The following is a 27,653-nucleotide window of genomic DNA, read 5'->3' as shown; positions in this document are numbered from 1 at the left end:
TATGCTTGCAGAATTTCTTCCTCTTTCTTCTTTAATTTGACTACGAACCTAACAATTCTCTTCTCGATTCAAAATGTATCCCATGTATTACACATGGTGTATACATGTGATACATGTATTACACACATTATACATGGTTTGAACGTCTTTCTGTCCAGTTTGTCACATCAAATATGATATAAGAAAGCACTACAAATTAAAGTTATCTACATTTTAAACATTCATGAAGACAAAAAAGACAACAAAATGTGTGCATAAATTATGGATTTATTTGGTTTATGACTTTATGATGAAATCGTAACAAAATGTTTTATTGAAATGAGTCATACTATATATTAAATTGATAAAACTCAAAAAGATTTATTAGTTTTTCTTTTGCTAAGTTTAAAAAAAGCTACTTAACATGTTTTTCACTTTCTTCTAAGACTGATGACATTTCAGTTTTAGGATGTCAGTTAACTTCAACAGGTCATGAACTTGTTTCCTTTATTTGTTGAATAGATTCAAGGAACTGGCAAGTTCAGTATAGGTTACACGGAGTCCACCACATATGATATTAAGACACCACAATGACGAGCAAATTCACTGTTATATTACTAAATAATCTTTCAGGACTGATAAACATCTGATGGAGTGTGCTGTTTTGAACAACGTCAATGGCTGCCTGTCATTCTGAGGAAAAGGTTTGTCTGTGGAATAAAGAAGTAAAACGTCATAACAGACTGATGAAACGTCCTTACGTTACTGAAATCTGTCTGGTCATGCTCCTAAGCTAGCACAGAGTTCAGAAGAAGGACACTAAAGTTAAACAGCTCAATAAGAAAATGAAGTAAACAGAAAGAAAGAAAGAAAGAAAGAAAGAAAGAAAGAGAAAAATTAAGAGTACAACAATGGCATTGACCCCGTATTTGTATAGGAAAATAACAGAATAAATAAAGGTAAAGCAATAAGGTAAGGAAGTAACCGATAACAAAACAACAAACGTATAATTAGTGTCATTAAAGTTAGTGGATTTTAAGTACATTTAACATACATTGACATTTTGACCTCTTTTTTTCAAAATCATGAATGCTGTTTGCACATTTACAGACAAATGACAAGAATGGCATAACTTATCGATCAAATAAAAGAAAACAGATTTTTAGCCTTTCAATACTCAAATACATGTATGCACTTGTCATAAACAAGCAGAAATGGGAACACTAAGAAGTGTTGACCCTAAATAACAGTTAGTGGTTTTAGCCTGTACAACCAATAAAAAACATGCAAGTGTTTGACATTCTAAAAATCTAAGTGTGAAAACATACAAGCAAGTGGTCTCTCCCTTTTCATAAATTATCAAATATAACACAATTGTAACAAAATGCTTACAGTAAGAGCTGAAGCATAAAGACTGGTTAAAAAAAAGAAATCCTTCAGAGTGTCTGAGAAAAAGAAGTATGCTTCTATATACATCCATATCATTAAATACACCATCTAACGCTTTAAAGGAACAAATTATCATAGAATTCCATTTATGGTTATCTGCTTTGAATGAGTGTGTCACTCGTGCTGGGCATAAGGCCAGTGAAAGGATCTGGACCCAAACTGTGTATTGGTCTGCATTATGTTTCCCATGTCATCTTGTAACCAAAACAAAGTTGTCCTGTTTTAAAAACAAAAAACAAAAAAAACACCTTTAATAATAAACTTAAACTACTTCTTCAGTAACACTTTGACAGCATATGAATAAGAATGAGTGTAAAACAAAGAGCGAAGAGTTCTGTGTCACTAGACTGAAGTGTTTTCTCTGCTATTGAATACAGATGCTGGTCAGGTTGATTGTTTAACTGTAACTATACTGACGTCTATGACAGTAGTCAATATAATCTCTTATTCTTACTGTTCTTCAATAATCGTGCAACCTGAACAGAAAATCAAACATCAAAATTCATTTATTTAAAATGTATCCTTTGACTAAACTTTATGCAGACAATCTGACTGGAGGGAAAGTTCACTCTGCAAAAAGTTGAGTTTGGTTGACCGGCTTCATTTAAGTGAGTCTACTGTGTATTGCAAATGATTGCAAAAAAAAGTGCTTGTTCAGATGGGTGTTTATGTCTCACTCTCTTAGCTGTTAACCATTTCACCCACGTAGCAGTCTCTTCTCTTGTTTATGACAAGGACGTTTGTTAATCAGTCCGATTGGTCTGAAGATCTCCAACGAGGCTGGGAAGATCCACTGGACACGTGATCTGCAAAATATTAAAGCCACAAATTGTTGTTGTTATTTTTTCACAAAATATTTTGAGGATCAAAGCTAAACCTCATTCAGCAAAAATTCTTAGGAAGAAATTTGTTGTTAAGATCTACGAACGCTCTTATTTGCTCTTGAATGCTGATATGCCCGGGCAGAATTATTGATGACTGAGTTTTTCTTAATTGTGCAGACATTTATATGTAACTGATATACTGTACTTTTAATATAAATACATTATATGCTGTACATTGAGTCAGCTGTTTTATTTTTATTTTTTTTATCTAACCTAATACACATTCAATCATGAATCTAAACTAAAAAGTATTTTTACATTTATATATTAGATTATGTTTTTAAAGTTGCTTTTCATGTTTTTATCTTATTCTATTTAAATTCCCTGTCAGCAGCAGCACTGCTGTTTTATAGGTTTTTACTATTTTTGATTTAGACCGTTGCAAATTGTATTCAATCAATCAATCAATCTTTATTTGTATAGCGTCAATTCATAACAGGTGTTATCTCGAGACACTTTACAAAAAGCAGGTAAAGGACCTTACTGTTTGTCTGTTAACATTAACAAAAGAGCAGGTAAACAGACCATGCTCATTGTTATGTTTACAAAAAGCAGGTAAAGGACCTTACTTATGGCTATGAACCATTGTATTGCATTCAACAAGTCAAATTCCTTGTGTGTAAATGCACTGAGTAAAAACGAATCTGCTTCTGATTCTAAGGTGAAATTGTATGTAAATGTTGAAAAAATCACACTTGAAATAAAGTAACGTTACACATGGTATTTATATTACAAATGTTCTTTTTTTTTTTTACAACAACAGCTATTAGAATATGTCTACCATAACATCATAAATTGAAGATTTGGTCGACGTCTCTTTGTGTCTGGCTTTTTTCGTCAGATTTAAAATCAAGCTGTTTTATTTCACTTCTTCTATCCTGTGCCCTTTTCTGACCATGGCATTCTCTGAAGGAGAGATATCTAACATGTAATGTATCTAAACTACTTTTGCTTCAAAAACAAATATTATCAAATTGGCCCATTTATGTTTCACTTTAAGCTACTCTACCTCCAGTTCAGAACCACTACATATTGTTCTTTAGATTTGGAGCCCAGTTGGCCTTTTTTCACATTTTGATTGGACTTATTCTGTTTGTCTGTCTACTGCTCTATCCTGTTTTACTTCTGCATTTGCTGGGGCCCTGCAATCTTTTGCCCTTACATGGGTATAAACTGGCATGTTTTGGTTGTAATTGAGAAATAAAGGCTTGAGCCTACAACTTACAGGCACAATAGATTCATCAGTTAAAAACACAGACGTGAGCAATGACACAATTTGAGAACTTCAGAGCGTCATGAATCTGCTGAAGATGTTTTTTTTTTAAGATCTTCTTTGGACCAAATCTAAGAATGTGAATGAGGTTCAGTAAGTGTTTCTGAGAACGATCAAAAGTATGAATGATTTCTCCTCATAGACCAGAGACTTTTCAAACCTGCCTCCAACACAAAGTCATCAAAGAAGTCAACCCTTTTACAAAAAAGAATCATTGCTATGTGAAACAGAAATGCAATTTAATATTACCTTCAGCAGGAAACAAAGTGTTAAACTTCTGTTGATTTTCCAATCATAATATCATCGCTCTGCAACAAAGATATCAAATTATGTTAAATGAAAAAGCTTTTGGTTATGGGAATTGGTTTTGTATGCTTTAGAATACTGGAAGAGTTTAGGTTTTCATTCTAATGATTAAACCGATTAAGACATTTTTAAACCTTTACAAACATAAGATTATAAAAACGATCTTAATCTTGGGTCTTCATTTTCGAATACCCGACGTAAGATACATACATCATCCATTCACAGTTTTATACCCCAACTGTACCTGAGCATTAGCCAGATGTGGAGGTTTAGGGGCGACACCTGTTTTTCTTCTAGTTAAATCTGGTGTGCCATTTCTACTTATGCTGGGGGTCCGACAAAGTGGATAGTGCTGCTTAGATCTCTGGGATAGAAAAGATGAGGAGTCGTCCACTACTTCTCCACTGATGGCAGACAGGCAGCTGCGGTCTGAGCTGCTGAGGAGGTTGATGCATTCTCCAGATGATCCAGTGCTGTCCACTGTAGAACAATCACAACAATGAAACATGGAAAATTGAGGTATTTGACTTATAAGATAAAGTTTAAAGAGACCCCTGAGAATTGTTTATATCCCAGACATGGTTTATATTGATTTGTAATGTGTGCATTGCTATAAACCACAGTAGATGTCTAACAGATGTCTGTCAGATCTAAAGTGGTTGTATATCAAATGACCATGCTCACTGAATTTGAGCTGAATTCCTTTACTTACATCAGATACGTAAACATGATCAGAAGAAAGGGGAAAAGTTGTACACAAATAGACCCTTAAATCTTCTGATTAAAGGCTACTATACAGTATATTATGTATATTAAAAAAAAAACTCTCACTCAGAGGATGAGGGGTTTTCCACTGTTCACATTTGCGATAAAGATGATGCTGATGGAGATGATGATTGTTGAGTTCATTGTCAGCCTCAGGGGAAGAGCAGCCGGCAGGACTTGATTCCACTCCTTGTGACTGGTTCCCAGGATAACCAGCAGGGGGCAGTGAGCCCCGTCCAGAGGAGGAAGAGGATTGGCTGACCGTGGTTGAGGCGGTGCTACCAGAGCCAATGGAGTGTGGCCGTGGATATTCTATGTCCCTGCGTGAACAACAGGCCACAGGGACTGACGACACACAAATACATTACATCAGAAATAACAGGCTTGGTCAGTGAGCAGTGAGGGCACAAGCATGAAGGTTAATGATAGCAGGATTTTGCTTTGTTATCCAATGTATGTCAGCTAGCATCACAACCAAAATAAAAATATGGAAAGGATTTGATAAGCTGGTAAAAAAGGATGTGTGAAATGGATAACAAGCCTACAACACTTCATCCAATGTTAGCCATTCTGTGAAGCTGTACCTACAACAGTCATGCATTCAGCTAGCTAAATGCTAACAGAAGCGTTAAAGAGCCTCAAAACATGTACATGCTATTGTATATAAATTATACCGCCTATCACATTCAACACTTTAATTCAACACCTTATAAAACAGTGATCAGTCAGAAAAACATCAATGTTATGAAGTCATTACATTTCAACCCAAAGAGGGACACTCATTTGTCAAACAAATAATGACATGGAAAGCCATCTGGAAGCTAATGGGGATTATTATACGAAAAGCCCAAACATTAAACTCATGTTGATGTAAGGGGGGCCTAATTTCAGATGAATCCTAGGAATGTCAGACATGTTTGTAAAAATCCATTTTTGTTTAAAGAAACTTTGATCTGAAGTGTTGAACCAACTGTCTGCAGCGCTGTGTGGTTAAAAACCTCTATAAAGTTAATTCCATTTATTAAACCAATAAACAATATATGTTTTCATTCAACTGCTGAAATAAATATATTAGGGATTTAACTGCAAACATATCCTTTCGTGATAAAAATCATCTTTCATAGTTGTCTTGATTACTTTCCTAATGTAGTGTTTAATGAGTACATTCGGTACATTTTTAACGATTACTTTTTAAAAAAAGTGCTTCTAAAACTTGGTTTGAAGGGTTACATATTTTGTCATTAGATGCTGAAGGAAACTGTATGCAGATCCTTACTTCTCCCGGGGAGGACACAGCTGACAGCTCTGTCACAGATGGCAGCATCACTGGGCTGTATGTCCATAAATGGTTTGCGGCCCATTCCCATAAACACCCTCTCCTGCAAACGCAGCTCTGGAAAACAGCGTATAGTCCAGATTGACATTTTAAATGTATAAAGCACATAATATATTTGTAAACTCTTGAGCACTTGAAAAAACAGTTTAAAAAAGAATATGCTGTTGTGTTGTTTTCACAACCTCGATTGTGAGTGGCTTGATCCCACAGAATCCTCTCCAGGTCCATGGTCCATGCTTTCTTTACCTCCATGCTGGAGGCTTTCAGGGTGTAGGTGTCATCCCTTTTCCTCCTGCGGAACCATATCTCAAAACACAAACCACTCAAACTTGAGTTTTGTGTCATCCCGATGTCACTTGTCTGAGAATAAAGCACAAAAAGACATACCGGTACAGAAATTACCAAGATGGAAACAATTACTTGGGGCCTGTGAAGTAAATAAGTGTTATCAATGGCAGATATGATTATGATAGTGTATTGTGTTTCTTGATAAGCAAAGCTGTATGCAGACCTTGAATGATTGCTTGTAGACATACACATCATTGCCAATATCTGTCCTCTTGGTCTTGCTGAATAGGATGAGGTCTTCAAAGAGAAAGACTCGGCGGACACATTTCTTTTTCCTAAAGAGAACAGTGAACTCGTCCTGGCGAACCAGCTGACCCTGCTCTTGTAAATTTACCTAATAGAGCACAGAACAATGTAGCAGAATGACCGTTAAATTGATTAAAAAAAAACATGTATCAAGTGTCTCATCTGTCATGTTAATATCTTACATCACATTCTATGATTGCGTCCATGGTTAGCAAATCATTGCCGTGACGCATCTGAAACCGAACCAGGTCTGCAGCTCCTCGGATCTCAGCCTTCTCCCGCTCCCTCTCACTGCTTGTCAGATCAGGCACAAATGCACCAGGGCCACACAAACTTTTTGCACACACATTAGTTGCGTGTAGTGTGTCTTTGATCATGTCCTTTGGCCTGTATGAGCCAGCCAGGGCGAGCATGTCCTGCAGCAGGAGGCTGTACTTGCTGATCCTCTGGATGGGCCTCAGCAAGTAGGATGACAGGTCCATCATGTCTCCAAGCTCCTGCTGCTTCTTCTGTGAGGGGAAACATAATTGGACAGTTAGAGCTGAAAACACCTCGTTTGTTTTTTTTTGGGGGGGGGGAATACGTTGAATCTACCCAAATGAAAGTCTAAGGAGTACATGATGCAGGTTCCTTAAATTTAAGATGTGCTGTATGTCTGTGTCTGTATTCAGGGAGAAGTAAAGATGCAATATCCTAAAATGAAGACAAACTTTCAGCACATTCAAACCCTAGCCTTCCAGTTGAGAGCCACCCCCAGATATACATGAGTGAACTCTGCGCCTATCTTCGGTTAATGTGAAAACTAAACTGACCTTGAAGATGTCATGGCGACGATGCAGGATCAAGGCATCTGACTGAGGTTTGTTCTTGCTGTATAGAGCGTACAGGCCAAAACTGTCACTCTGTGGGAAGTTAAATGGTAGGGGTCTCAGTATTAATTATATGTCACATTAAGTTTAAGTTTACCTTTTATTGTAAGATTACATCAATGATAACATAATATTATATTCTAACACCAGCTTACTATCTTAAGAAGGATTTACATTATGATACAGTAAAACAAATCTGATAAAATCAACAAGAGATATTTCACTTCATAAACAAATCAAGGAGTTCTTTACACATTATACACAAGTATAATTTACTACATGATACCACTCACATGTCTGAGGAAGCAGCGGGCCGCCATGGCGGGTTCCATCTGGCAGGCCTCCAGCTCTGGCAGGAAGTAGTGGCTGTGGAAGTCATAAAGCTTCTCTAGGTTACCAAAGATGATACCTCGCTTCCCTCTAAGTTCCTGAGGAATGTCTGGTCTGTCCAGCAGGGGGAGGTAGTGGGTCAGGATGTAACCAAGTGAGCGGACATACTCCCGCTCTGTCAACACCAGCTCCTCCAGAACACGTTGCAGCTTCCTGGTAATCCAAACAGAATCAAAGTCACTTCAAAATGTTAATGCTTTTTAATACTAAACTATACTGACTGGTTCAAAACTGATTCTATTTTGCAAAGTGGTCGAACATGCTAATCTCCCGCTGATCAACTCCTACGTCAGTGGTTTCCAGAAGATGAAACATTGGAGCTCAGGAAAGACTTGCTTTTTCGGAGGTGATAAGATACCAGAGGTTCCTTTTTTTCTATCTAGACACAGATTCTCTTTCTCAGCTAATTCAAAACATACATACATAAAAAAATATATATACATTGAGTTTTCATTCATTTTATTTTCATTATTGGTATTATATATAAATGATCTTTTTTGCAATAACTGGGTTGCTTTTTTTAGTTCAAAAGATTGTAAAAAGGCCTAAACCATTACAAGCAGCCATTAAACAAGTCTTATTAACTTATGATGAGATATGATGGTCGTATTGTTAGCAGTCACTGTAAATACAAGTTCTGTGTCTATTTAACATGTTCAGTGATCCATCCATGTTGACAGGTGAAAAAAGGACACCATGAAATCAGAAGTTACAATACCTGCAGTACGTCATTGTAAGCTAAAAGACAGAAGAAGAACGCTACATGAAGAGTTGAGTTGAGTAGAAATCTCATGAAAGATGCCATTGGAATTTCTTGAGGAGTCAGAGTTTAATGTTGCAATATGACAGAAGAATCAGATGCTGTTTTATCTCTTCATGAAGTAAATTGCATCAACTTGTTGTGAACTTACAGGGCATTACTGGCACTCTCCTGAGGATTTGCCAAACTGAACACACCCTCATATCTCCCAATAGGCAGGCTGGAGTGTTTGCAGCATAAAGTCCCATCACCCCCTGCAGTGGCCCGATCGCTCAGGCAGGAGTCATCGGAGCAGAAGCTCCCATGCCGTGAGATTTGGAACTTCTGAGCTTCCTGAAGGATCCTACAAGATGGCTGACCATGGTGGGAGCAGGATGATGGGGGTCGAAGCCGCTGCTCTGGAGGAGTGGAAGACTCTGCCTTTGCTACCCTTGTGGCGCAAGAATCCTGGCTCACAGATCTCACTCCAAGACCCCGTCCCCATGGAAACCACTGGCACCCGACAGTGTGGGACTGGGACAGGGCAGCAGCATCTCTCTCGCTCCTGGCTCTGCTCGCCTGTCTCCTCCTCGTCTCTCTTTCAGTTCTCCTTGCTGTCCTATTACTAAATGATAGAAAGGGACCAATAGGTATAAGAATAATATTTTGTCATTATAAATACAATATCTAGAACTAAATTAGAAAACATCGGGCCTTTATAACAGGGGCTCTTAGAGATTTCATAATATACTTTTTTTCAACAAGTTTAATTAAGTCTCAAATCTCCCCAAAACCCATCTGAGAACTTTTTTTTTCTATAGATGAATTTGCTCTGATCCAGTATTTTAGCATGCCTATCAACCCCTCTATTTCAGGCCTGCTTAAAACAGGCTGTTATAGCTTTAAATGATATGATGATGTGTTCTGTGACCCCCTTGAAAACGACACCTCAAGGGGCTTATCCTCACATATAATAAAGTTCTTCTTCATGCAAATGAGCTGTGTTTGATGACACATCTCTGGAAGTGCCTTCAACTGCAACAACTAACTCACTGGCAATGTTACCAACTAACCATTTCTAAGCCCAGCGCAGTTTAGCAGATTGCTCCATCATGAGCCTGGGGGTCTGCTGAAGATTTCTGCCTGTTAAAGGGGAGTTTTTTTCTTGCCACGCTATGACAGATTAAGCTGGGTCCTTGTAATATAGCAACAAGTAAGGTCTTTTATCTGCTTTTTTGAAACATAACAATGAGTATGGTCTATTTACCTGCTCTTAATAGACAAAGAGTAAAGTCCTTTACCTGCTTTTTGTAAAATGTCTTGAGATAACATTTGTTATGAATTGAAGCTGTACAAATAAATGCAAATTCTGAAACACACAAACCTTTATACTGTATATAAAGGATGTAAGGTTACATGTTTGATCATTGTATAAAACAAGTTTATAGACTAGAGATTATCCTCTGTGTGAAACAAACATACTCTTGTCAATCAATCAATCAATCTTTATTTGTATAGCGTCAATTCATAACAGGCGTTATCTCGAGACACTTTACAAAAGCAGGTAAAGGACCTTACTGTTTGTCTGTTAACATTAACGAAAGAGCAGGTAACCAGACCATGCTCATTGTTATGTTTACAAAAAGCAGGTAAAGGACCTTACTTATGGAGGTACTAAGTTAAACTTTTTTTTTTTTTTTTTTTGTTACTCTGACTCTAGTTGTGTAACTGATGTTGTTAAACCTGCAGAGGCATTCCTGCAGATTCACAGGTGTTGTCTTCATTTTGTTGCCATGTCAGTGGACTTGGTGCACAGCAATTTCAGAAATTCTAGGAATCTTGTGTGTCAATATTACACACAGTTTAAAAATCATAGAGCAGAATATATTTGTGATACTGTCAAGTAGCAGTCAGTAATCTTTCTGTTTAACCTCAAAGGGAAAAGAAAACAGAGTTTCATCTTGTCCTCTAAGTATCAGTATTTTAACTAGATGGCATGTTATTCATATTTAAATCATATTTTGTTCAGCTTTTTTGATTTGTTTCAATTTGTTACAACCACATAATATACAAATTTCTGTCAGTTCTGTTTAGTTATACTTGGCCTAGCAACAAGCTCAATATTAGAATGAAACACATAATAGCTTATAACAACTGATATCCAGTAAATTATTGCAAAAAGAAAATGGCACAAGTTGGTGTATTTAAAAAACATCCTCACCAACAAAGTGTCATGCAAATTTGAACAAGATTTTCTCTCAAACACGTTTAATATTTCAACACTGCTATGAAATTAGATAAAACCAACTACTTCAACTCTCTGTCATGAGAAGTGAAAGGTCAAGAAGTTACCTCTGAGGTGACTGTGGAGTGGCCTTTGAGCGCTGGCCGGTTCCAGCATCACTGCTATCCTCAGGTTTGACATTGATGTTACAGCAGGCTAAAGGTGTTGAATTAGTGCTGTTGCTACCCAAAATAGGCTTTCTTTTTCCTAACTCCACTGCTCCTGTTATGATGCCTTCCCATTGCGGGTGTCGAGGCCCGGGTGTTGATTGTACCACCAGATTCTGGCCACCAGGGGGAAGTGTCTGAACATTAGTGCTCACCACATCGACATAATGATGTTCACTCCAGCTGCTGGAATCTTGTTGTTGATGGAAAACTTCCTCCACCTCCTGCAGCCTCTCCTGAAGCTGCTGCCTGGCTTCCTGACATTTGAGCCAGGCTATATTCCATACTCGCATCCCCCTGGAGCCCTGCAGGGAGCTGGCCTGGGCCTTTACCTCCTGAAATCTCTCTGGGCTGAACTGTAAGAACCTGTCTTGGTAAGTCTGGAGGATGGAGCCGTCATTTTCTGACTTCTGAATGCTGGCAGTTGTTGGGCCTGAGCCATGTGCTGATTGAGTATAAGACGAGCAAAAGTGTGCTGAGCTTGGTCCGGACTCTTGGTTTAGGTGTTGTATTGACTGAGTGTTCGCTGGACTGACAGGCGATGAAGTTTTGTCATGGTCTTTCATGGTATGATTTCTGGAGTGGCTCTGGTCCAGGTACTCCATGCATTCACTCGCCAGAGCTGTAGCCTGTTTGAAGATATTGATTTTTGTAAACAGGAACAAATATGCATGATCTTATTTTGTTGTATATGCTGATGTAACCTTTCTTAAATTTTACTTAAGAAGCTGTAAGATGGCAGTTTTCAAATGAGTATAGATGTTATTGGGTTTTTTTCAGATATTGATTGCATGGCGTGCAGTTTAAAACATTTATACTCCAGTGAAAAGATTCAGAGGGATAGATAAAACTTTCTCCAGAGTTAGATCACAAACTAAATGTAGAGAATACATCTTAAATCTTAAACACAAACCTGCTCACAAAAATCACAAACGTTGACCATGATCTGCAGCTCCTTGCCGCATGCCTCAGCTCTACAGAGAAATTCCTCCAGGGCTGACTTGAAGTTGCAGACGAGAGACCAGAACAACTCTGTCTCTGGATAAGAGTACCCAATCTGCTGGAGTCGCTCTGCCTCTGACACTAAAGTCATGGCATGCTGCCTTCGGTCCTGTATGAGGAGGGAGAGAGAGGTTAGATAGGTTATGGACACACTGGCACAGAGACTATGCAACAAGGACAAGAAAACTTCACAGAAAACAGAAAAGTCTTACGTTTGCTTCTATAAGGAAACCAGTGAAGCTGTTGAGGATGTGCTCCATTCTGTCTCCAGAGTCTTCGACTGATGCAGCTTCCAGCAGGTGTCGCTCTCCCTCTACGTTTAACCACTGTTGAATCTACAAGGGTGAAAAATGATTTGAATTAAGTTGCACACACTAACTACTACATGCACCACCTTTTTGTAAGTCCTCTTTTTTAAATATCCTGTTCTCTTATTGGAAAATACCCAATTACTTTGATCAGTAACATGTCACAGATAGAAGCAATAGAGTAAATAGCGAATTGCCATCCAGTCCAGAATGGGTTTTTTTTCTTCACATTACTGAACTGTGTCACTTTGTGTCCTTTTTCAACAAACACAATTAATATTTTATTTAGGTTTATAAACCCTGGAATTTATTGGTGTGATATAGCAACATGAAAAACCAAGATCATCAGATCATTGAACGGATCATTGTATGTTATACCAGTAAGTTGCATTCAACTGATTATCAGCAGGCAGTTTGATAGTAACCTGCATTAAGTGTCCCTCTATCTCCCTGAGTTGCAGCAGATACTCCAGGTGCTCCAGTGATAAGTTGGACCTCTGCACCAGGACATGAGCCTGCTCCTCCACTTGGTTGTATAAGCTAGTCACTGAGTCCACTGCATCACTACATGCAAGAAAAAAGACAGATCAAAGGCTTTAAAGAATGAATTAAAGATTACATGAATATCTGGTGTTCTGGGAGAAGGGTTTGAATGGAGGACAATGCAGCATATTCACAGCTAGAAAAAGATACTGGCTTAACTACTGTATTTTTAGTTCTGCACCAAATCAGATGTTTATTTTTAAACACTATAAACATGATGGCATGTCCTTCTCAGTGATACATTTGTATCACTTGCAAGCTATAATCATGGTAATCTCTAGATGATATTGTTCAAAGACCATATATAGTTTTCAACAAGACTGAAAGAAAATTCTACAGTGACAGGGGAGAAGAGGGGAGAGCAGGAGATTTTGTTTAAACCTGAGGTCCTCGCAGTCGGGGTACTTGAGGTCACTCTCCTTCCTCAGCCTCGCCAACATTGCGCCACCCTCCCTTTGCAGGCTGACCAATCGCCTGTCCTCCAGAACATCCCGCATCAGAGTCCTTTGGTCCATCATGCACTGCTGCACATTCTTTTAAACAAAACTTCACTTTTAGGATCAGCAAGTTAAAGTGTAACTTCTGAAGGTTAATGTCTATTGTACATTTATGTGGCTATAGTAACTATTTAAAAATAACTGTATGTGCTGTGTTTTAAGACTTTAAGTGTTACATATCCCTAAAGCACAGCTAAAAGTATCAGATAATAACACAGGTATAATGTTATGAGAAAGCTGTCAAAGGAAAGCAAAAAGCTACCTGCACACTGTCCGTCCTGTTTGGCACCTCTAACTTACTGATGGCTCTCAGTAGGAGGCTTGACGCCTCAAACAGATCAGACACAAATGGGAAGAGTTTCTAGAGGACGACATTTAGACACAAGTTAACAATGAACTATGAAGATAGATAAAACCTGACTATCGTGATGAGAGAAAAAAGAAACACATTGTACACATGTATTGCATTGTTGGACTGTCTCACCTGGTGCAGTGCCATCCAGTCACAGGGGCTGTGAGACAGTGTGCCTTCCAGGCGGGAGCTCAGCTGACTCACCTCCACCAGCTTCAACAAGGCTTTCATTGATGTCACCACTTCAGTCTGTTTTGAGGACACAAGTGTATAACTATCCAACTCAACATTTTTCTGCTTTCCTGTTTACTCATTATCTCCTTTATTAATATCTGTTATATGCTGGAAACTTAACAGGGACCATGTATTTGTTTATCAATAGCAATGTCTAAATGAATAGGTTTCAAATACGTGAATTGCTAAATCTCCTGGTGATTAATGCAGCTGGTGGAAATTTGGCTTCTAAAGAGGACAGCCAGTCAATTTTGAGATAACTCTCTTGAGTCATAACCTTCTGAAAACACAACATAAAAGTAAAAAAAATAGTTGAATCAAAACTCTAAACTAACATATTCATGGTATCCTCTGTTAAGAAAGTACTGACCAAGAATGGCTATAAAGAAATGTTGATTTAACAAAACAACCCAGCTTATTTCCCACTCAGATTAATAACCTTCCTATAAATAAGCAGGAAACCAAACCGAGGTGTTTATCCATATGCAGTGTCATAATAAAGTAATGTAAAGAGTGAAAAAGCAGACCTGGATCCCAGGACACCGCTCTGGCTGATGTCTGCTGTCTTTGTCAACAAGCAGCACAAAACTGTTAACAGCCTGGGGAATCTGCTCCTGCAAAGAAGAAACACTCAATAAAACCTCTTATTACCAGTTTACCTTCAGTGCATCAATGCAGATACATAAGAATATATTTTAATTCTAAAGCATACGGTTAAGGCTATATAAATATATTTTTTACACAGTAAACTGAACTATTCAATAACATCCAACTGTCGCCTTTTTGAAGTTTTGTATTATTCAGGCATATAAAAATACATTAAGATTTAAAAGATATTGTACCTTCAATCAAAATTAAGTGAAGGAAAAAATCGTTTTTGTCACACAACCCAAACTTACTCAATAAATCAGAGGATGTTTGGACCTTATTTGAGCTCAGGGGCTGATTTATTATTTAGAAACAGCATTTCACTCAGAACTAATTTTCTGCAGAGCCCCACAACTCTCCAGCTGGCAAAAAGACCCATGCATCATAAAACTGTGACCTGCTTTGTTCAGATGTTATACAGAAGTGTCTGGCTTCTTACCTGAAGTGTCATCAAAGCTTTGTACAGCTGTGGTGGAGGATTTGTTTTCCTTGAATCAAAAATGAGAGTCATTCCAGCTTCTCTGATTTCTGTCCTATAAACAGAGAAAACAAAGGAAACAAGCACAAAACAAAAAATATGTCCATTTAAAAAAAAAGATGCCAAAATTCAGAATTTACTGCTTCAGAATTGAGTTTTTTTTCTGTTTCTTTATTCATTCATTTACTGGCATGCAGATGTAACCTGGTGATAGAGTGGAAGTAGAGTAGCATCTTGAAGAGCTCCTGGCTTGTGACAGCTGATCTCCATCCCTGGTGGTCTCCATAGAGTTCAATAATGACCCTGCTAGTCCTGTCCCTGCCGCCTGAAAGGGTCAGAAAAAGAAAATATGAGTCACATTATGAGAACAATCTGAAACTAGACCGTTTAAAAAACGTTCCTGAACTCAAGTTTAAGTTTAACAGTTGGATGAAAGCAAAACACTAAAGCTAATAAAGGAAAAATATACAGATGAAACAAAGAAAAGCAGCTCTATTTAAGATACGGATAAATGGTTAAAAGGGTCAACAAGAAACAGAGATACTATTAGTAAGTGGTCAGTATGCAGCAGACCACAGACTACATACATGAGGTGCCTCTCATGTTCAATATTAATTACAAAAAAAAATACTTGAAAAGCTTATAAGTGTTATGTTATTTTTACATGTTACTCATTAAACACTCCAAGGAACGTTGTACCTCTGCTTTTGAAAAAACTACCAAACTACAATTCACATGTTATTTATTGTGCCCTCAGTTAACTTACCTGTAAGAGAAGCTACTCCTATATAAAGGGGGTGGGCTCTGGGGTCTGGGCCTCCGAGGGGAAGGTGGTCAGGTCTTGGACGAGCAGAAGCAGGCTGTGAGATCTTTGGAGTCCCTGCTGGCAGAGGTGCATCTGTCTGTGACGGTTTCTCCGTCTGATGGCTATTTCTGTTGGTTATGGTCATGCAGCCATGCTGAGCACCGTCTGCAGAAAGAGGATGGGGACCTGATGGATATCCAGAAGTAAAAAAAAATAATGACTAAGTCTTATAATATGGAATAGAACTTCTCATTACAGGTCAGTTCTCTGTACCTGCCACGACCTTGTTCCTCCTGCTGATCTTGGGTGAAACCAGTCGAAAGGCTGTGCTGTGTTTACATTTCACCACATGCAGCTGAGGAATCTCTTCACAGGAGTCAGTAGCTTCTCTTCTCCGAACTTTTTGACCTTCAACAATGACCAGCTCACACTTCTCGGAGGTGTCCACCACAGCTGTGGAGAGCGATGAACATCTTCCATCTGACATGGACACCCTGTTTTGTGGTGCTGGTTGGGAATTAGAAACATTTGGACTCATTCCCATGGAATTGTTTCTGCTTTGTAACCTTTCTTGAGGTTTTAGGTTACTGTTACTATCTGACATTTGACTTGGAGCGATTGGTAAAGTGTGGTGTTTTGCAGTGATCACACCAGACTGTTGAGTATTATGTGTGTTTGGTAGAGCTCTATCAGTGTTTAAACTCCTTCCTGAAGCTAAGTTTACATTGTGAAAGTTGTCACATGTTTTGGCAGAATACGTGTCCCTTGGTTCCTTTAATGGCAGCGTGGTCCTCTCAGTTGTCTGTTTAGGCATCCCAACAGTTTGTATAACGTTAGTTTCTCTGTAATCCATACAGGGGGCAGTATTTGAATCTCCTGGTTTCCAATATGGAACAGTGTTTTTTTCTCCCGACTCCTTACCTGTCACTCCACTGACAGATGAAACAGTTTTTTGTTGCATCTCAGGACCAAACCACATTCCTTTCACATTACACAATGGTCCCACAGTTTCAGTCCCTGGTAGCCTCTGTGTTTCATAGCACCTTGAGAGTTCACCATCCTCCTCCATCACAGCTGACATATTCCCCCTCTCTTTCCCCTGTCCAAAGGTGACAGGGTTTTGTATAGCAGCCTGGTAGGAGTCCCTATACCGACACCTCAGCTCCTGGGCTCGGGACACCTTTCCGCCCTGCCTTCTCCTCATGCAGGGGGTACAAGGTTTCTCTGAGAATCGGACGGTGCGGACACATTGAGAAGCATCAAGGGTGTCAGCGTGAGGGTGATGGGATTGGGAATGATGAAGAGCAGATGGAGGTTGCTCTTCTGTGGACATGTTGGGCCTCAATGATACAGCTGCCTCTGATCTACAATGATGTTTTTGTGATTCTGAAGGAAAATTCACATTTGCCAGTGGCTGTGGTTGAGATGGTATCTGTGTGTTTGGCTGTCTTTGTGTCTGCCTGTTCACCTGCATTTGTGCTTGTGGTTGCATTTGAGGGCATGGATATCTTGGGATTTGTGGTTCAATGGGTGCATTTGATAGCATTTGCATTTCTAATTTCTGTTTGTCTTCTTTTACCTTCTGAGCTTGGCTAAAAAGCATTGTTGCCTGCAGAATATCAATATATTCCCCTTCTGCAAAAACTTGACCAACTGGTCCACTCCTGTCTTTAATGTGTGTAGTTTTATTTTTTTCTTTCCCTATATCTTTACTTTTACAACCATTAGTATCTACACTTGTACCTGCAGCACTGCTTGTTTTTGTAGCTTTATTTTGATCGCCTTTTGTTGAACAGCTTTCCCATGAATTAGGGGAGACCCAACCAATAGGCTCTTGTTCAGTCTCTTGCACTTTGACCAGCCTTGATGAAGAAGCAGTCCTAGAGTCCACTAGGCGGAGTGACACAGCAATGCCGTGCTTTGCTGGACATATTCTTGTCTCAACAGAGAAGGGATGTGAAGGAGAGGTTAAGATAGGATTCTTAATGGTTATGGGATAATGTTTGGGTGCAGACTCTTCTGAAGGACAAAGAGGAAAAGACAGATTTGAAGAAGAGTTGTCAGGGTGAGGAACAGGTGTAGGATGAGGTAGCAAAGGAGCTAAAGGAGTATGTGTAGGAGGAGCAGAGGCCATGCTACTCCCAGCACACACTGGCAAATCCACAAAATCAGGCACAGCCACCCGTCCCCATGGTAATCTCACCACGCCCTGCTCGGTGGCCAGCAGGCATTGGCTAAGAGGAGTTCCATCTCGGCCCTGGTTGATGTCCTTTAACCAGTCACAGCTGAATATACAAGGGTAAGAAGTCTCAGGGATTGGGGTCTCCTCAACTACCTCCGCTATAAGCCCCTCCTCTTCCAGGAGGCTGCAGATCACAATACGAGCTGATTGGTCACAAAATGGTGCCACCTGCAGGTAAAAGTCACCAGGCTGAAGTTGCTGAGGGTTGATGGGAGCTAGGTTAACAACAACCTGGTCACCCAAACACAGAGGCCAGCCCTCACACAGGAAGAGAACATCAGAGTAGGGAGCCTGAAGGAGACACAAAATTGACTGTATGAGGTTTAAGAAATTATAACAAATCCTACTATATAAATATACACACTTACACACGCAGCCTGCTGCACGGTGTCTAAGATGTGCTTAGCTGGGACCAAAAAGTCCAGCAGGCACCGTAGGGCGTCCCCCTGATAACGGCTTTCAATGGTTAGAAAGAGCTGGCTTAAAAGAGTCGGGGCAGTGGCCTCAAAGGGCGGATACAACACCGACAGCAGGTTCTGGATCGAGCCCTCCAAAGAATCAAGGTTCTGAAAAAAGGCGAAAGGAAAAGAGGAGTTCAATCACAGTCCACACAACATCATTTTCATTTAAGTCATGGCGGATACTGTACGTGCAAAGACATGCACAACTTTGACAACTTGGGATCAGTCGACATTTTCTTTTCTTTTTTCTCAATTTGAAAACTCCAAACCAGAAATTCCAGTAATGCTTTTTAAAACATGACTTACTAAAACCTTTTAATAGGCAGGACACTGCCATGTTTTTTCTAACACTAATACAGGAGGTGGCTCTAGTCTGTCCCTAAACCCACCAAATACAAAAAAAGTCCACCTGGTCTTTTGACCCCTCCAATTTTTAGAAAAAATGTTGAAAAGGGCCATTAGACAATTTTCCCTTTGTGACATCAAAAAGGGTAGTAATACCTACCCAGAGGGGCGTGGTCAAAAATAGTTTACATGCATTTAAAGCTATACAGACAAAAAAGCACACTGTTCTTAGCAGGGATTAAAAAAGGGATTTATAGTTATACTAAAATACAGGACAGTGCTTTCTGTACAAGAAAACCTTAAAGGCATGTTTAAGGGAGCTCTGAGATCTATTTAAACTTGTTGAAAAGAAGGATAATATGTGACCTTGAAAGTATATATTATTATTTTTTTAGCTTCTGTGTAGGTACTTGTCTCACTGGCTGTGCTGACCATTATATTGTGTATACAGTACATTAAATATTGATAAATATCTTGCAACCTCACTTTCAAAATCCTGATATATCAATTTATATAAAAATATGTTGACTGTATTGGCTATAAGCAGTTGCTACAAGTCAACAGAAACTATTTACTTTTAACATTTTAGCTGAATCCACTCCACGCTATAGTAGAGCTAAACAACAAGAAACCTGGAGTCAGTCTCTTTCATCTCCCTGGCAGCTCACAGTAAATTATACAGACACTGTCCTCAACCTCATGACCTTCTGAGAGAATAGCTACACAAACAGTCTGTGCTCATCATTAAGCATATAGTCAGGCATCCTGACAGCAAACATCCAAGTAAACACAGTGTGTAATTACGGGTCTCAAGGCTAGCTAGCCTCCTGGTTTATGGTTTCACATTCCCTTTGACCTGAACTCAAGGCCCGCTACCCACTTTAGGCCCTGCTTTATATAGCACGGCAAAGGCCACGGCAGCAGACCTCAGGGTTAATGTATATACATGCATAGCTGAGGCTCTGCGGGGCGATGTGGCATCAGGAAGACTGATGTGTGAATGTAGACAAATAGCGTGTATATTGCTGCTTTTTCCCAGGCATATACTTAGTGTCATTTTTGTAATGACTTTCAGTCAAGAAACTTAAAGTAGAAAAAGAGCTTATTATGTAGAAATCTTAAATTTTTTAATCATTTTGGCCAAAGGTATTGAAATATTTATAGTGAAATACATAAATTGTGTGTCTGGTGATGAAATAAAAAAAAAACAAGATGAATATCAGATTCACATCTGATGGTCAGAATTATTCAATTGAACCTAAGGGTGTGCAGCTGTGCTGATGAAGAAAGACAGACGTGTTTAATCACAGAGAAGAGTGTGTTAGAGTGTGATGAGTTATGTCCCCTCAGACTAACACTGGCTCTTTGCCTGTCCGGCTCTGTTATCTGTTGTACTTCTTTGTCTCTGCATATTTGAAGCAGGGAAAATGTTACACTCTTTGGCCAAGAATGCAGAATAAGAATGCACTTCATAACAAGTAGATCTACATTTCCTTTTCTTTTCTAAGAATACATCATTTTCATGTTTTTGCTTCGGCATGCTTTCTTGTTTTTGTCTCAAGAAAAATTGGTCATCCACCCTCCCTGTCTTATCCTTTCACATTATGATCTGAAAACACTGCACCCAAGGCCAGTCCGCAGCCCTCACAGCTCCTGGAACAACACAATGACTCAGTGTTCTGGTCACTCCTGCCACACCCCTTTGGGACAAAACGCAAGGATGATCATTGTAATCACATGAAGAAAACGGGGGATGGACAGTAATGCAGGACATTGGGGTGGTTGTCAAATATGAAGAGGATAGATGTGGTCGGCCCAGAAGCACACCATGTACTGTAAGCTAATTTTGTTCCAGATGGTAAAATTTTAATGAAAATGTTCTCCTACACTGAAGAAATAAGAGCCTTCTTTATCAAATCTTTAGTAATGTCGGCCAATTGTCTGGGTTTCTGTATAAAGGGAAGCTTGGAAATTGCAAAAACCAAAAATGTGACCTTAAGGAGAAACCCAATAGTGATGTTAGGTGTGGTCTCCTGTCAACAACAACAAATAAGGACAGAAAATGTTTGGATAAGTGAAAGTGCACTCTACAAAATAAATTAAATAAATTGAACTTTGTGTTATTACTGCTGGAGAAGAATAATTTAGTGTGAAACAAGAAAACATCATAGGGCTGCATAGTTGTTTTGTGGCCTTTGTTTTCTTTTAATGTACAGGAATGTGTTTCTTTGTGTGTCTTTTCCCAGTATGTTGTGTATGAGTGGATAGTGTGGACCTCTGCCACTGCATACTGTCGCTGTAGATTCACACAGCTCTATAAAAACAACTCTCTCACTCAGCCACTGAAATAAATGAGGACGCTCACATTACTGTGGATAAGATGTCTGAGTGTGGGAGCTGAGGACAGTTTGAATATCCCTGTCCAGTATCATTATGACACAGAAATAGTTTTTGTACATTCCTGATGTCAAGCAAGGTCCTGCTTGGACAAGAGCAAAATATTTTATGGTGAAAAAAGAAAAGCACGCATGCTGCCTTAATACATTCCCATGGGACATTAATGCCATGTCTGCAACTCTGGCCAAATGTTTTGTATTTTTCTTGAGAGCATTGTGCTCATTTTTTTTATTTTAAAGTATGCAGTACAGTGGGACTAAATTGGTTATTGGTTGGTTGCTTATAAATGGTAATCAGGGTCAGGGAGGCAGATACCCATATTTTTGGAATAGAAGCTTTAAAAAAATGTCCTTTCTGTTAAATCTTACAGCTCAGACTTGGAGCTAGTGATCAAAGTCACTAACTTTACCTTTAACTGCTATAGTTTAAAATATATGTCCTAGCCCTTTTATGTTATGTTAGTTAGCTACTTTATTGTCCCCGCGGGGAAATTCATTTTCACAGCTGTACAGGCAGGGAGACAACATACTCACACATATAACACACATATAACACACATTTAGATAGATAGATAGATAGATAGACACATTTAGATAGATAGACACATTTAGATAGATAGATAGATAGATAGATAGATAGATAGATAGATAGATAGATAGATAGATAGATAGATAGATAGATAGATAGATAGATAGATAGATAGATAGATAGATAGATAGATAGATAGATAGATAGATAGATACTTTATTGATCCCGAAGGAAATTCAATTTATCATCATCATCGTAAATGCTTACATTAAACCCGATGAATTTAAGTCTTACACATATAATAATGATACATTTAGTCTTTATTCAATACTTGGATATTCCTGCTGATGGGGCACACTTCTGCCTCTAATGGTACTGTGCAGTAGCTGTAAGTCTGTGTTAGCTGTTGTTGTTGCTCTTTTTGTTTGTCTCGATCCTTCATATTCCTCTATTCTACTTCCCAAACCCAACACAGTTTTGGTAGATAGTTATTCAACATAAGTCTTTTCTGCTCGAGGTTACTGTTTGTTAATAACAAAAGTCTCCTTTCTTCTGACTGATAAATGATGGTAAGTGCTGTTCTCATGATGGATTATGTTGGGCAAATAGTATAACAAAGGGTACAGTCTAAATCTGCTCTGTTTGTGTTTTGAGAGAACATTTTTAATAAATTGGAGGTTTATGAAAATGATAATTGATTGATTGATAAGCCTTTTAGCTGCTAAACGAGGCAACAAATGATAACCCAAAGTGGGCTTTGAGGTGGCAACTATTAATTATGGAAAAACATTTATGGATTACTCAAAGAGCTTTCACGTCACAAGACATGCCTACTCATTCACCCACTGATGGCAGAGACTGCGATGTTAAGTGACCATCAGAAGTAAGTAATCCACATTCACACAAATGCCCAACTTTCTGGTTGAGAGACAACAACTCGACCAACTGAGACACAAATGTACTCTCTCTTAATTGATCCTGTGTAAAGATGTGTAAAAACTATTTTCTAAATCAATGAAAACATTCAAAATATGATTAAAACAACCTTACCTTAATTTTTTAAATTTTTGTGATACATGATGAAACAATGAATGAAAACAAATATACCTATAGCATAATTTATTATATCCTTTCTTATTATAATTAAACACATCCGCTCAGTATGAGATCTCTGAAGTAGCATTACAAATATGCAGTTCATGTATACAAGATGCCTGAGAAATATGTGAAGCACAATAAGCAAATGGGATAGGATTTGGCCACACTTCAAAGCCTCAGACATTGATACTGCCTGTGAATAAGCATGATAAGAATCCACTTCCTGTGTTTATGTCTGTGGTTTTTCTATCTAAAAATAAATAAAAAAGACATCTGATATATACAAATTCTCAACAGGATAACTCAAACTTTGTAAAATCATTTTCCTGTCATGTACGTATATACAGACAGAATGACTTTCTTCTGAATTCCTTATTTTCACTCCAGTCACACACTGCCTTGGTGATATTGACTGGACAGCAACCCATGTTCAAATTATCCCCCAACTGTCCAGGAAAATGACCTAAAGATTTGATTTTTTTAAGCACATTCTACTGTACGTTATTTTAGTGATGAAGCTACACATGACTCAATGCAGGTCACCTAGTATTGTCTTATAAATGTACCCTTTAGTGTTTAAAGTCATGTTTACCCTTATAAGAGCCTTAAGCTTTAAAGGTCAGCTGAGGACAAGTATGATTAAATATAAACGGTCCTACTGTAGATGTGTCTTTTAACCAACATTAATAAATACCGATGGATATTTTTCAGATGTCAATAAGGTAAAAATTTGAACTCCCAATTGTTTGAGGGGTAGATAAAGAAGAAACAGCAATATCATAGGGAGATTTTTTTTTTGCATCATTGTTCTGTTCAACAGAAAAATCTACATTAGACCGGAGACATGTTGTCTCATCTACACATATGTGTGTGCATGATGGCAGCCTCATGTCTTCATCCTGTGTTTAGCATGTCAGCTGCACACACATTAAAAATACTGCTGTTCTTAGACTGCTTTTTTTTCTTCTTTTCTTTTAATGATGATGATACAATATGGCAAGAGACATATAGTGTCTGTACTAAGACACAGTACAGACACAAACAACAACCGGTCACATTGATATAATGAGTAGTAGATTGCTGAAACTCCAAGTCTTACACAGCTTTTCCTTCTACTCTATTTCCATTGAATAGAGTATTCACTTCAGCTAGCTGTTACTAGCTTTATGAATGACATCCAACAATGCAGGAAAAACAGATATTTTAACTATTTTGTTTTATAAAAGAAAATCTAATGAGGCTGTAAACAAGTGACAAATAACGTTTTTTTAATTGAATTGAATTGAATTGAATTTAACAGATAACAATGGTGCCTATATTGACAAACCAAAGAACAATAGATAGAACATAGTTCTTACTTAGACCAGGCATGCTAATATAGAGCCTCCTTGTTCAAAAAAGATGCCAATAAAAGTTAAAATTCTTTAATGGTGAACGAGTTTGACGTAAAATTATTCACTTTTTCTTGTGTGCTTGACAGCCTGATCAAACTTTACATTTAAATCCCCCAACTCTTAAACTAGTCTTTTTCAAAACATCTTTAAATTAAATAATTTAATATTTGTTTCTTAATTGTAATTAAGAATATTAACAAATGAGATGCCATATACAGGGGCAGAACAGAAAAATGTCCTACATACACATCCAATCAGATCGTTTAGGGTCACCACAATATCTGTCGTTACGTTTGAACATTTCTAATGTGACAAAATACATTAATAATAATAATGTAAAAAATTATATGCAGAAAGACGTAAATCATATGCAGAAATACGGTATACATTAAATCTCTTGTTTAGAGAGCCTCAACTTTTTTCAGAGATGGATGTAAAAACCACACAACTTATAAGCAACACCCTCAGACTAAAGCTACAAAGAGTGGTATATGCTTTTACATTTCCTAGCTCTGGTGCTCTCTATCCACACACACTGAATCAAAAGAGTATAAGCCCAATCTAAATCACACTGAGGTCTGACCTAAACACAGGCTGAGAAGAGTTACTAAACAAGACCACTGTGGCACCGTGATGGCCAGACGGTATATTTAGTAGCTTCACAGGGATCAGCAAACCTGAGCTTGCAGAAGGCAAACACTAATCATGACGTCCTTGATCAGCTGGACGGTTTGAAGGTGGCTGTAAACCAGCAGTCAGGCGGCAGCGAGGCCTGTGTTTAAGTCGTTAAAATCACGTCAGAGAATTATGAATGAGCCGGGACTTTAGGCACATCTTTAAATTCATCACAAGTGAGTTGATGTGTCTGCACTGTGTATGAGGCGTGTTATTATATCAAAGTGTGGCTTAGCTTTCACTGACACTCTCATCTGTAATTAGCCTAGAGCTGCTTAATGTTACTCATACTGTCAGATTAAATAACAAACCAAAAGAAATGATCACTTAGCTACAGGAAAAACAGGTGACAACATAAATGAACTAGTCGTAGTGAAACCCACATCAAAATTACATTGCTTAAAATCTTATAAATAACAGATGATAATGAATCTTTTAAAATGTACAGAAACAAACATCTAATTTTGACTGAGCAGTAGATTTTTTATGCAGCTCTGCACAAAACCTGGCTGAATAAGACTTTAAGAAAACCTTTAAGACACTGAATCAACTATCGAGAGAAATAATCTGTGTTTTTTTACGCTGGGACTAGAAATAAGCATCAGATCTGTCCGAGTCCAACACACGCTCAGATTACACAGAGCCACGTCAAAACAGTTGACATGCAGCTCAAAGTTACTGTCACTGAAACACATTGTATCAAACATGCTGCTGAAAGTAATGAATGTTGATGCCACCCAGATCCAAGCCGAGGCGTGGGCTCAAGGTAAAGGGGATGTGACGATTTGTAGTTTTGCAAACAGAACTGTTGAGCCGACTGTTGCGTATTTCCATTGAATCAGCAGAACAGGACAAGAAGTCCTTCTGCTGAGAGTAAAAGGATTCTCTGTGTAGCCTGGTCAACACAGGAACAAATACTCAAACATTGAGGTCACTCCCTAAACAGGAATAGTCAGGTTAATGGACTCTGGCTTCAATAAGATGGCAAATATGCAAAATATACGGCAGGAAAATCACAGCAACACACATACACACACAGACATACACACATACACAAGCAAAGCCCTGACTAATTAAAAGTAGAGTATAGCTGGGCGGGATTTTTAAATCCAGCTCTCTACATGACACCCTCCCATGCGTGAGTGCCAAACAAAATCAACATTATAGAGCTAACCAGACACACCCTCTCTGCAATGGAGGTACTGTGTTCAATGTAAGTCTACTGAGTCAGAAAAAAGTCAGCAACAGTAAGAGCTGGCATACATTCTCCACAGGCCATTATAATAAAAGAAAGTTTAAATCTTCAAATTCTTGGAAAACATGAGACGATGCTGATTTCATAACTTGCAGATGCTTTGGATGTTTCCTTCACACTGGATCTGTTTTAGCTCCTGAATGACTCACATGCCAGTAAACAGGGATCCAGGAAGGAGGCAGATACAGTGGCTGGTTTGTGAAATGTTCCTGAATACTCTGTAACCTGAGACCTTTACCTTAAGTCAAAACACTCTACTACAGAGCAGCAGCCAGTGTACGCTATGGGAGCTACAGCTATGCTGTTCGTTGTACACGTCAGAGCAAAACCTCGTTTAATATAGATGATTACTTGTAGGTGTGAATGTGAGTGTGTGAGTGCTGGCTATCTGTCTCTATATGTCAGCACTGTGATTGACTGGCGAACAGTCCAGGATGTACCCGGCCTCTTGCCTAATGACAGCTGGCCCCCCCAATGACCCTAATGGGAAAAGCACTAAAGATATTTGACGGATGGGTGAAATAGTTTAGAATTTGTTTTAATGTTAAGTTTTTTCTACAATGTTTAGTTGTGTAATGATTGTCGTGACTTTTTGTTTATCACTTAGTCCGTAAAATAGAGGATTAATTTGAAGGTTATGTCAACCCAAAGATATTTACTGTAGAGAAGATGTTGTACAACAATGTTGGATTTACGCAATGACAAACAAAAAATGATCCAAAGTAATAAAAAAATTATGATATTATTCAAGATGTTGAAATCCTCAAAGGGGAGAAACAAACAGCACCTCACCATCACCATCAGCCTCACAGACAATCAGGCAATGTGACAGGGGAATGAAAGACTGAGCTGAAGGCTGTTCCTTTGAAATATCAGACCTAACATCTTGTAGAGAGGTTGGTAGACATGGCACGCAAACCCAAACTCTTCCAAACATTATATTAGCAAAATAAATCAATAATCCTTTCTTCAAGAGGCAGGGTAAGAAAACATGTCATCTATGATTCGATCGTGCAAAGTTTGAAAAGCAAAACAGATCTTTACATTACCATCTTCTTTTCTGCACGCTGTCATTCCTGTACTTCACAACAGCTGCAGTTTCTGAAATCCAAGCACAGTTGTAATAATCTAAAGAGCTGCTGCTGCTGCTGCTGCTGCTGTTCCATGGCTGTTTCACCAAAATGAAATCCATTCTGCTCAAACACTCGTTCACAGCTGAGCGAGCGAGGGCAACCCTAAGCCAGCCAGCATTCATCAAGTCCACAGCTGAGCTGCTCTTGGTCTTTGATATTCCCTGTTTCCTCTCACTCTGTGTGTCTGATTTACTGTGCCCTCTACGCTCTCTTTCCCTGCTTG

General features: G+C 38.6%; 1 protein-coding gene across 2 annotated transcripts; it reads right to left on the bottom strand.

Annotated features, from left to right (window-relative positions):
* Positions 1 to 246: 246 nt before the first annotated feature.
* LOC306834466 (pleckstrin homology domain-containing family G member 4B-like) lies at positions 247 to 27,653 on the bottom strand. Of its 2 annotated transcripts, none has more exons than XM_079360373.1 (25): positions 27,347 to 27,653; positions 18,513 to 18,710; positions 16,176 to 18,435; positions 15,864 to 16,088; positions 15,302 to 15,422; positions 15,059 to 15,152; positions 14,499 to 14,585; positions 13,870 to 13,986; positions 13,648 to 13,746; positions 13,270 to 13,421; positions 12,771 to 12,909; positions 12,250 to 12,372; positions 11,949 to 12,146; positions 10,937 to 11,664; positions 8,757 to 9,209; positions 7,749 to 7,998; positions 7,399 to 7,488; positions 6,769 to 7,095; positions 6,504 to 6,674; positions 6,175 to 6,352; positions 5,933 to 6,049; positions 4,723 to 5,001; positions 4,136 to 4,371; positions 3,835 to 3,893; positions 247 to 2,234 (listed from the first exon to the last, which is right to left on the bottom strand). In XM_079360373.1, the coding sequence occupies exons 1-24, from the start codon at positions 27,347 to 27,349 to the stop codon at positions 3,855 to 3,857; spliced, it is 6,684 nt and encodes a 2,227-aa protein (XP_079216499.1). In that variant the 5' UTR covers positions 27,350 to 27,653; the 3' UTR covers positions 247 to 2,234; positions 3,835 to 3,854. The 2 variants fall into 2 exon arrangements, with proteins under 2 accessions (XP_079216499.1, XP_079216500.1); XM_079360374.1 differs by having other exon boundaries at positions 15,864 to 16,067.

Source organism: Symphodus melops, assembly GCF_947650265.1.
Source record: "Symphodus melops genome assembly, chromosome: 13".
NCBI classification, from domain to species: Eukaryota; Metazoa; Chordata; class Actinopteri; order Labriformes; family Labridae; genus Symphodus; species Symphodus melops.
The sequence above is the reverse complement of the archived record's forward strand: the minus strand, read 5'-3'. Positions and strand labels throughout refer to the sequence as shown.